The sequence below is a fragment of the Haliotis asinina genome, chromosome 11, assembly GCF_037392515.1.
Source record: "Haliotis asinina isolate JCU_RB_2024 chromosome 11, JCU_Hal_asi_v2, whole genome shotgun sequence".
Taxonomy (NCBI): domain Eukaryota; kingdom Metazoa; phylum Mollusca; class Gastropoda; order Lepetellida; family Haliotidae; genus Haliotis; species Haliotis asinina.
The window spans coordinates 11,984,336-11,996,666 of record NC_090290.1 but is presented as its reverse complement, the minus strand read 5'-3'; the positions used below and the strand labels follow the sequence as shown (position 1 = coordinate 11,996,666).

The 12,331-nt window shown below is 39.6% G+C and overlaps 1 protein-coding gene across 1 annotated transcript in view; it reads right to left on the bottom strand.

Moving 5' to 3' along the window:
- LOC137255717 (adenylate cyclase type 5-like) overlaps window positions 1-12,331 on the bottom strand; it is a 95,003-nt gene that overhangs the window by 50,213 nt on the left and 32,459 nt on the right. Inside the window, exon 2 of the mRNA XM_067793213.1 lies at window positions 4,663-5,503. Coding sequence (XP_067649314.1) covers window positions 4,663-5,421 — 759 coding nt within the window. The 5' untranslated portion in view covers window positions 5,422-5,503. The remainder of the gene's footprint in view (window positions 1-4,662; window positions 5,504-12,331) is intronic.

Sequence of the window (12,331 nt, the reverse complement as noted above, 5' to 3'; positions counted from 1 at the left end):
ATAACGACCGAGAGCAATAACCTAGGGGTAAGGAACAGAACCTCCAAACAAATCAAGACAAATGGGAGAATATGTTTCTAAATGCCCAAAAAAGAGAGTTTTCGGGTAGGTAGTTGATGGGATGTCATGCTGTCGGCAATGTTGATACAGCTAATAATGAGTTAATGATATCCCCAAACCTTCATTAGCTTAATGATGGATTAATGAAGGGATTCTGTTATTAAGGGTTTCATGCAACTGAAGATAATCAGTGATTAACTTATCATAGTCTGATTAACGATTAAAGCTTTATTAAAGTTTGATACAATCTGGTCCAGTTGTAACTTAATTAAATGTTGTAGTTAATTCTAATCTGCTTTTTGTCAAAACATACCATGTATACTAGGCACATACAGAAACTGTGCATACAAAAGTTTAAATTCTAAATTTACCAAACCTGTGTAGACACATGAGGATGTAAACTCAGAGAATAGTGACATGTACCCAACATGCATGTACATGTCACGTTCCGTGATGTCAGTGGTTTCGTCCTTGAGAAATGCAATACGTTGTTGCAAGTGTATTCCAGGAAAGAGAAACAGAAAATGAATGCCACACGATATTGTCAATTTGGAAAGCTAACGCCTGCCCTTGTGATCATTCAAGAAATTAAATAGCTATTGAAACGCATAGCACGCCAAGGGTAACGTGCACAATGTCAGGAGCCCATTGGAATGGTCCATGAGGTAGTATCTCAACAAGTGTCTTCACATTTCCACTGCTCCAGAACACCATTTCTGAACTGGAGAGACACTACCAGAACACAAATGTGGTCATCAATCAGCCATGTTGTAGATGTCCATGTGTAACAACGTTTAGACAGGAGAGATGGATAAGGGTGACCCATCTTCGCCACAGGTTTCATACTGCAGTGATGACTGCCCGGACCATCCCAGGACTTCACCGTATTCACCCCAACACGGTTCACCGATGTTTACAGATGTGTAACAACGTTTAGACAGGAGAGATGGATAAGGGTGACCCATCTTCGCCACAGGTTTCATACTGCAGTGATGACTGCCCGGACCATCCCAGGACTTCACCGTATTCACCCCAACACGGTTCACCGTGTAACAACGCTTGTGTAACAACGCTTAGACAGGAGAGATGGATAAGGGTGACCCATCTTCGCCACAGGTTTCATACTGCAGTGATGACTGCCCGGACCATCCCAGGACTTCACCGTATTCACCCCAACACGCTTCACCAATGTTTACTTTATCATGGGATCAGACTACGATGTCCCGCCTTAAGACCTATCCTGACACCTCCTGTCCTGTCATAGACAAGCTTGCCGAATGTGGTGCCGAAATCATGTCCCCAGACCCTTGTTTCGGTGGAGAAATGCTGTTTTTAAAAGATGAATTCACATTTGACACTTCCCATAGTGATGGACGTCAACGTGCCTATAGACGCATGGGAGAATGTTATGTGTTGGAGAGGAATCACCTTGGTGGTGCTTCTGTGATGATTTGGGGTGGAATAACAGCACGCCTAAAACCTCCTTTGGTGATTGTTCAGGGCAACTTAACTGGTTTGGGCTACAGGGATCAGATTCTTCGACCTGTGGCAATTTCTTTTCGCATGGCCCTGGGTTAAAATTCCAACAAGACAATGCCTGCTCTCACATGGCAAGGGTTGCTATGGATTTCTTGCAACATCACAATGTTGACTTACTGCCTTGGCCTGCAAATTCACCGGATCTCTCCCCAACACAGCATGTTTAGGATGAGATGGACTGACGTGTATGTCGTCTTCCTCATCCACCATTTAACTTCCTTGACCTTGCAAAAGAACTTGAGAGAATCTGGTAAGACATCCCACAAGCCTTCCTTGCATGTTTGATGGGCTCTATGAGTCATTGATGCACTGCTGTTCGCAATACCGATGGTGGACATACTATTGAGAATGTGACATGGTCGTTTGACCCCTGTCTCGCTTGTGAACTCGTGACGTCATTGTGACTGACTTTTCAAATGAAATTATCCCAAATTGTTATGGTCTCATGATTCCTTTGACATTGTTATCGCACTTATCAACTCGGATAATATTTTGACAATGTACAGTTTCTTTATGTGGCTAGTATACATATGCCCCTCATCATTTGGTTGTATTCACTTTCAGCTTGATAACGATTAAGAACCTTCATCGAAACATTGCTCTATGCAGCTAAAAAGAAGTTGTCATCCATAAAGCTGTATGTTCCATTTTGAGTCACAACTTTTAGAATGGTGATCAAACAGGCACTTTATGTCCTAAACTGGGATACCAGCAAATATTAGTATGATTTCTGTGTGTACAACCGTAGTGTTCTATCAATTTCTTTAATGAAACTTCAATGAAAAGCATACATAGATTTATCAAAGCATTATTCAAATCTCCTGTCACTCCCCACTAACCCCTCCGACCTATGTGGGTCTTTGATTAGTTTATTTCAGTCCAGATAAACACTGTCTGTTCGTGGTGAAGACTGCCTGCAGGGACCGGTGGAGACTCCTACAAGTGGCTGCTGGAGAATCACAACTTGTAGGAAAGGGGATGAACTTTCCACATATAGCACTCTCCATCCTGAGAGAGATGTCAATAGTCTCTATGACCTTAAGGATTTTGTTTTTTATAACTCAGATTTCGGATCAACACCACAGACATTTTTCAATGGAGGAAAAACACTTTTCTTCTAGAACAATACAGTGTTTTTATCAATTTCTCATTAACAAAAAAAATACAACTTCAGCCATTGTTTAAGAGACTGGTACAGCAAGTGCTTTTTACCAACGAAGCTTTCAACAAATTTTCCAAAACAAATTCCACAAAATGGGTGAGTAGGTTGGTTTCATGCAGCTTTCGCAATATTCTAGCAATATAAACCATTTGCAAAGCACCAGTTCTCTGCTAAATACAGGCTCAAAGTACACAGTTGAGAGACGATTCAGGGAAGAAAAGTTTCTCTGAAAAGATGGGTTTTAAGGCTGTTTTGAAAGTTGACAGAGCTCTGAAAGACCATGTCACGGCAGAGGGACACCAAGACATGGGCTTCATACACTGTACCTATGTAGGGAATCGAAACCAGGTCTTCGGTGTGAGAAGTGAATGATTTTGCCACTAGGCTACCCCACTGCCCCTCTTTAGAAAATGAAACTCTGACTTGTACAGAGAACAAAAAGATCATTTTTAATGAAAAATGTTTTGTACCATGGCACCAAGGACAATGGAAACTACGGTTGTTTTAATATCACTTCACTTATTCCCATCTGTCACATCTACAACTGATCGAACAATGATCTCATCTGTCCTTCCATGTCCCATCCAGCATGTGTCAATCCCGCAGCCCACCGAACCATCTGTCACCCACAACATATGCTCTAATTGGGCTTACACTTTCTTAGTAAAGTACACATTCTAGTTCCTTTTTGGGGTGAGTCCCATGGAGGAATGAAACCCACACAGTAGGAGTAGACACCTAATCACCAGCACACCAAGTCAACTGCCTTACTTCTGAGGGTGTGGGTTCAAAGCTTGGACGTAACCCAACCCGAAAGAGTACTAGAATTTGTACTTTACTTAGAAATTGTCCGAAATACAGGATGTGTTACACCTAACCACTTTGTCAAATGACATTGTGTAATGATATCTGTCATCCATCTATTTGATCATGCATTCCTAGCCTTCCATCTACATCTGTGCATTAATCAATCAATTTCTCACTTCATCCGTCAGTCCACTTCATCAACTCACTCGCCTATCCATTAGTCTGTCAATCCATCTATCCAACCATCCACTTAAAAAAACTCAACATCTACCTGTCTATCGAACTTACATCACCTCTCTTTTCATCCTTCAATTCATATAATTATCCATTCAAAACATGTATTCGTTATTCCATCTGTCCATCCTGTCATCCACCAAACTATCATCCATCTGCCATTCCCTAATTTATCCCCAATAGTTGTTTTGATAAAAACTACTGCAAAAGTTTATATTTTTTTACCATAATAAGTATTAACTCTTCCAAAGAATTTTCATTCCAAATAAAATATTTAAATATACTGGACAAAAATAATTAGAGATATTTGTAAATTTTGAAATTATGAATAATGATGTATTTATTCATTGACATACTGATACAATATCAGTCATAAAAATACCAATATCCCTAACTTATTTTGTCCAGTTTATATATTGTCCAAGACTGTGTTGCTAGCATTTGTATTCACCAGACTCAGAAGTAAGTATCCACATATAATTTGGTGCTGAATAAAATCTGGTTGAAATTTATTGAGTATGGTACATATGCTATTTGATAATTTAATCTAATGCATATCTTAAAATTCCAACAATCCATCATCCATCCATTCAAATGTCCAACCATCCAAGCAGCCAGTCAACCAGTCAAGCAGCTGACCAACCAAACAAGCAGACAACCAACAAACCAACCAGCCAGCCAACCAAACAAACTGTCAGCCAACCAACTAACCAGTCAGCCAACCAACCAAACAATCAACCAACCAACCAAGTAGCCAAACAACCAACAAGCCAGCAAACCAACCAACTACAACCAAGCAGCCATCAAGCCAAACAACCAGGCAAACAACCAACCAAGCAGCCAGAGACTGTTGTCCTCACCTGTTTCCACATGTATGGCTGAGCATAGTTAATCCCAACAGCACAGACTGTATGTATGACAGCTAATCCCAGGCCACTAGCGACAGCCAGTCTCATCCGTATCGGCATTAAAGCATAAACCATGTAGATGAAGAAAATAGTGCACCACACACCCTCGGATGCATCCCGGGGGTCACAGTCGAGGGTCACAGTCAAAACAATCCCGCATAACAAAAATATGACAATGTAACACAAAATGAAGAGCTGCTGTTCATTACAGGACGTCCTATTGCACACCACCTCCAGAACTATCAACACAATCATGATGATCCCAAGAGTTACTCCCCTTGCTGGCAATGTGGCTCCCCCAATGTAGTAGAAAATCAACAGCATGAGACTTATGACACAGAATATAGCCATGAGAACGGTGAGGTTATTTTGGTTGAGTTTGAAGAAGTAGCGCTGATACAGCCTTTCCAGCTTAGTGTTCTTGAACTTCTTCGAGCTAAACACTCGGATGATGGAACGTGTACTGCAGCAGACGCTGCTGCCGATGACAACATCCTCTTCGACACTAAATGGCTTGACTTTCGTCTGTTTGGCTCGCTTCTCCTGCTCTTCGTACTGCTGTTGGGCACGGTCCCATGCTGACATTCGGGCATGGGACCCCCCGGTCGCGGGTCGCACATCCAGCGGCGACACCTTTCCACTCTTGAGGCCAAAGTGATTGGCCAGTCCATTGCCGGTTCCCTTGTTTCCTTCATTTTGATTAGTGCTCATGATGATGTGACGGAATCAGTCACATCGTCTGGAGCATGGAGTGAGTTGGCCATAGAAACCGCTGAACGAAACCTTCAGTAGCCTGCAACAGACATAACAGCTTTTAGAATCAAAAGTGACAGTGAGTAAGTGAGTTTAGTTTTACTCTGAACTCAGCTATATTCCAGCTGAATGGCAGCAGCCTGGACTGGACAATTCACTGATCAACAGTGTGAGCAAAAATCTGTGCAAATGGTAACCGACAACATATGTCAGCCAAGTCAACGAGCCAGACCACCGTTCTCGTTAGTCGCCTCTTATGACAAGCATAGACGCCTTTTGTAACAAGAATGGGTTGCTGAATACCCATTCTATCAAAAAGAGGGTTCCAAAAGTGAGAGAATAAACTACCACAATGATAAGCAAACAAAGACGTCAAAATTCCACAGCTGTTCCGTCAACTAGTGCGAACTTAAAACCATGGTTGAAGAATTTTTTCCTTTGTTTTTCCTTCGTTCTTTCCTTGATAAAATACATTTGCTGATTGATTTTATTTCGTTGAGTTTACATATCCAGAGTTTTTGAAAACACATTAACAAAAATAAAATAAGAAAGAACAAAAGAGGAATAAAAATATATCATTCGTTACAGTAGAATAATCTGGCAAGCTGGAGAAATTCCAAGTACAATGTTGATGACTGGAACACTTCAGACTGCCAAATTCATTGCATTTGTGACCCATATTACCATTCTGTGACCTAAATACCAAAGACCACTCTGCAATCTAATGACCATCCTGTGACCTAAATTACAATTTTGTCACCAAAAATATTTTCCATTTGGCTGCCACTTGCCTCCTATCATCAGGAAACAATAATATTTCATATTTTAAAAATTAAAAAGACTGCAGCAAAATATAACTTGTTTACATTGATATCAGTACCTTTTTGTTTACAGATTTGTCTAACTCCTGGCAACTGCACATGCAAACCTCACTTTGAAAGCTTTAGTCTACAGAGGTACCAGGAACTAGTACTAGTACTAGTACTAGTACTAGCCAATTCCACTGTATCAGTTTACCTGCACATAATGCTTATTAGAACCATAAGGGAATATCTTCCCATATGTACAAGAGTCGACTGTAAGCTAGCCTGTCCATCACAGTTTGACGAGATGTGTGACAGAACATGGCTGTTACTGCCAGTAGGCCATGAAGGTGTTGATGTGGGCGGACATAATGAGACCACCTGTGATGGAGATTTCTTTATCTGCCATTAATGTGTCTGATGGATGATTCGAAATAAGTGGAATCAGCAAGACAGACAGCAGAAATTGTTTTACTCACTGTCTTCAAACAAGACCAATAGTTCAAGGATGCATCTTTTTTGTTTTGTTTTGTTTGTTTGTTTGTTTGTTTGTTTATGTCACATCACAATTATTCAGGCATGTATATTCGGTGTGGCTCAAAAGCGGACCGATGAATTGCAGTCTAGCTTGAAAACTAATAAACATAACATACTCAGTGAAACGCTGATCATGATCAGAACATCATACCAAGTCTTTTGCAGAAATATTTTCCCTTAAAATATAAAAGTTCCTTAACAAACTATCATTAAAATATTGACACAGTTCACTATTTGTTACGAGGGAGGAATGCAAAGAAAGGGACAGTCAGGTGTGCGAGGAAGCACGGAGACAGCACAGCACTGAGGTTAATGAATACATAACTTTCTCGGCACTTGTGCATGTGCTTCTCGAACACCTGGCTGTGCCATCCACTGCACTCCTCCCTCGCTTTTGAGCCAAACAGACTATAGGAGGCCATTTTATTTTGCTTGATCTCGATAGCTTGCAAATTTATATTTATATAATATTGTGCGTTTGCCCAACGTTTTTAGCAGAAATCAAGTATAAGCCAAGCCTGTTTTTATCCTAGTAGCTACACCCCTGATATTCTTGCAATATGGCAGCGTTCTGTAACTAAATGAGTCTGGACTAGACAATCATCATCTGGGCCATTGACCTACTTCATGACGTGTGTCAACCAAGTCAGCGAGAATGATCACCTGGTCCTGAGGGTCGCCTCCTTGTAACAAGTCTTCATGTTTTCTTCTTTAAACATTGCAACAATTATACAGTTTTTATCTTTCACTGTCTTGGTATTTAATTTTCAACTCATAATTATTTTGCAAGCCTATATTGATGTGGCTCTTTAAAATTCAATTTAGATCCTTTAAGTAGTGGCTCTTCAAAATTCAAGGTAGATCCTTAAAGTTTTTAAACAGCACTCAGTGAATAAATCTAGGAGTGAGCATCTCCTAGAAAATGTCTCAGTTTGATATTACTAAGCATTAATCAGTAACTGGCTACAGGCCGTTTCAGAGGTGACTTAAGGGGTCCTATTGTGATAGCAATGGGCTATTGCAACATACTATTGTGATAGCTATAGGCTATTGCAACATACTATTGTGATAGTGATAGGCTATTGTAACATACTATTGTGATAGCGATATTCCGTTGTGACCAACTATTGCAATAGTCTTTTCTCCTTGAATTGTCTCATTTGAAGTCATTTTGCAAATGCATTCAGTTTATATGAAATAAAAACAAGTTCAAGTAGTTTCAGTCTCTTTTAATAACTGACAGGAAACTTGAACCCTGATCAAGTAAACAGTGAAAATATAAACATAGTTATTCACAATGTAAAACTATAAGAGGTAACAGGGGCAGATAACTCTACATCTACGTGAATGAATATGATACTTCCAATATTTTACACTACTCTTTTATCAATGGAAGTCAATTACTAAACTCCTAATAAACACATATACTATCGATAAATGAATAGTTCCTTTATTTCTACCCTCAGTTTATTGCTCTCAGAGAGTCAAAAATTGCAATCCATTGACGGTTCAATGCGTTGTTACTGCACTAGGCCAAACCAAATTTAGACAACCTTTCTGGGAATCATACCATGATATTGGTTTCCCAACAGGACCAATTCCATCATTTTGGTCACACCTGGATATACGTAGATCTAACACAAATTAAATGTGCATTTTAAAATACTACTTGACGTTACATACTTTGACAAAGATGGACTCACATGCCACTCTCGGGGAGCAACAGACAGGTTTATTAGACAGGTAAAACAGACTGTAAGAAGATAGGTATCAGACAGGTATGACAGACGGGTGTGATAGACTGTAAGAGAAAGGTGTAACAAACAGGTGAATCAGACAGATATACCATATTAATAAAAGACAGGTGTTGCAGATTGTAAGGAGCAGGCAAAACAGATACATATGATAGACGGATTTTCCAGGTTGTAAGAGACAGGTGTAACAGATATGTATCACAGAGGGGAATAACAGACAGGTGTTACAGGCTGTAAAAGACAAGTATAACAGATAGGTATTACAGAAACATGCCAAAGACAGGTGGTAATAAATAGGTATAAGAGACAAGGGTAACACTCCCATGTAACAAACAGACGTAACAGACAGGTGTTAAAGACTGTTACAGAGGAAGGTGTAACAAATAGGTATAAATGACAGGTGTAACAGGCACATATAACAAACCGAAGTAACAGACCGGTATAATAGATCAGAATAGCAGACCTGTGTGACAGGCAGTTGTAAGAAAGAGGCGTGACAGTTTGTCTTGGAACTTGCTTAGCTGGAAACCCATAATGTCATGAAGTCAACTATTCAGAAAAGATTCAGGCAATCAGACCACAAGTGAATCTCAACTCTATCCACATTTTAATTCTACCCTAAGCAGGGTGAGTGAGTGAGATGGGTTTTACACCACTTTTAGCAATATACTAGCAATAAACTACAGTTTATAAACTGTACCTATGCAGGGAATTGAACCCTGGTCTTCGGCATAGATAATCAAATGTTTTGACCACTGAGTGATACATATATATAGATTTTTTCAGCTCTTATCTAAATTAGTTCCCCTCTACATAATACACTTTTGCACATTCCACTGGGTTAGGCCTCGAACACTGACCAAGTGACTATTATTTCAAGCATGACAAAAGTTCGCTGACAAATCCCTCAAGTCTGAACTTCTAACAAGGTTATACATGAGGCTAAGTGTTGGACCTTCCTAGATCCACATAAATAGGTTGATGCAACACGTGCAACGTGACCTCCATCACCGACTCCTTTACAACAGTGTGGACACAAACACTGTAAACACATCAACTCACAACCATAAACAGTGGAGACTTGCTGCCACAATCACACTGTCCTTCATGTATTTGTATACTATGATGGGACACAGCTGTGATGGGAACTGAGAGACTGACTGTTGTTCGCCATGTCCAAGTCAGTACGAATCCATTCAAGCAAAACAGAGGATATACTGTCAGTATCAAGTAACCATGGTAACTGAATGGATATACTAGTCTGTCATACAAGACCCTGAAGTAGGTAGAGACAAGAAAGGCCATGCTAGTTTAGAACATGTGGCATGTCTAGATTTACACAGCTTCGATAAAAGGAAGAAAGTCTTAGGGTTCCTTTTCATTAGATTTTATTATTTTACTATGGACTTCTATTTTTCTGTAAAACTTCTATTTTTTTGGATTTGCACATACTCGGGGCTGTGAGTGAGTGAGTGAGCGGTTTGGTCTATGAGTGGGTCTGTTTGAGTGAGGGAGGGAGGGAGGGAAGGAGGGAGTTTGAGCTCACTTTGTGAAACTTGCCCGCACCAGAAAGGACCAGTAAGGTGTTGATCACAACACTAATATGTCATGGCATTGGTAATATTGTGGGGAGAATTGTTTTTCTTTACATACACACCACACTCTTTTCAAACCACCTGAGTACATTGACTCTAACAAACGCTTGACTGTGAGGGAGTCTCTTTAGTTATACACAGTTATCAGCAATATTCCAGCAATATCACCAGAAATGGGCTTTGCACCAGTGTTGGAAATCGATCTTAGATATTTGGTGTGACCAGTGAATGCCTTAACAATGAATGAATAAATGAATGAACGAACGAACAAACGAACGAAAGGACGAACGAACAGCAGTTTGGACAAACGAACAGCAGTTTGGAGACGATTACACAATGCCATTTAGAAAGTGGTCAAATGCAACATGTCATATTTGGGATTCACTTTCTCAGTAAAGTACAAAATCTAGTACTTTTTTTTGGTTGAGTCCCATCGAGGATTCGAACCCACACCCTCCGAGTCAGGCACCTAATTACCAGCACAAAAAGTCAGCCAGCATCCTAGCCTGCTCAGCGATTAGGTGCCTGACTCTGAGGATGCGGGTTTGAATCCCAGATGGGACTCAACCAAAAATTTGTACTTTATTGAGAAAGTGAAATCCAAAATATGACGTATGTTGCATTTTGGAGACATTATTAAGGTGGGAAATTATGTAAGAAGACCAACAATAAATTCTCACGGAAAAACGACAGGTGTTGTGACATTTACCACACTGCACCAATGTTGGAAAACAATCCCAGATATTTGCTGTGACGAGTGAAGGGTTTAACAATAAACAAACAAAAAATAAAATAAAAAAAAAATAAAATAAATAAATAAATAAAAATGAATGAATGAATGAATAAGTAAACAAATGAACAAATGAATGAACGAACTGCACTTTGGAGGCATTATTATGATATAAGGTGGGAAATCAGACATGGTAAAATGACAGGTGTTGTGACAGGTGTTATGACAGGTGTGATATAGTGAGGCGATGATGACAATGTAACACTTACTAAGAGTATCAGTGTTATTACCAGTGTCACTATCTCTAGCTATTCACAAAGCGGGACCTAGATCCTTGAAGCTCTCACAAGAGCTCCTGATTAGATTTAGCTTATGTGGGTACTGTACCCACTGTATTTTTGTGGAGTGGGTGTTAAGAGCTTTGAGTGTCCATTTTCTGCCACCCACTGCTTTCAAATATGTGGGTATATCAGTGATTTTACTCAGCTAAGCATGTCTTTAACTTTACTAAATAGGTATGTACTGCTTCATGTCATACCTAATCAGAGCCAACTTAAATTTAATAGAAATGATTTTAAAAAAGTCACTCAGCCTACCTTGTCCTATATTAACAGTAGAACTAGAAAGAAATTGATGTCTTTTTCATCACGCAAGTGATTTTTATAAATACATGTGTACACATCTTTTCACAACTTTTTGCATATCTAACATTTGAAATGGGTAACAAGCATACAACAATTATTATTCAATGCATGACTGCAAATTTTCTGGGAATATTTTCCCTGAATATGCAACTTACCTCTGTCTCTGCAAACTACACACACTGCAAGTGCTCCTTCCAACTGATTATCATAATCTCAGACTACAGACTACATCAGTGACAAAGGACAAAGAAACCTCCTGATGTTCTGTGAATAAACAAGACACAAACCAACAAGGCTACCAAACCCACCTGCTAGTGGTACACAGCCCCCCACCCACCTCCCACCATCATGATTAAGAAGCCCATTGATTAAGCACCATACCTTGCTTCAGGGTTATCCAGTTACAAAAACCTGCAATCAATAACAGTAGTTGTGTGCTGGTAGTATATTGTCAGTGCCTGGAATGTGCTAATTGCTCAGGGAGTGACTCAACTAATTACATATACCATTATACTCTCAACAATACATCTCATTATACAAAGCATGAGTAGCTGTAGTAGCTAATAGCTAACATCTACACATGCAGTAGAATAGTTTAAGTGCATTGTTGTTTATAGACAAATCAGCAACTGTAAGCCAGAGTGGTAGCTAATAGCTTACAGGTAAAACAAACATATCACAATTCCAAAATTTTATCCAGAATAGATCTATGGAGAATCTCGCCCTTGTGTCTACTGATATTAATTATATCAACACACGAGGATAAAGTTACAGACATCCAAGGCTTGCTGAGAATAGTTTTACC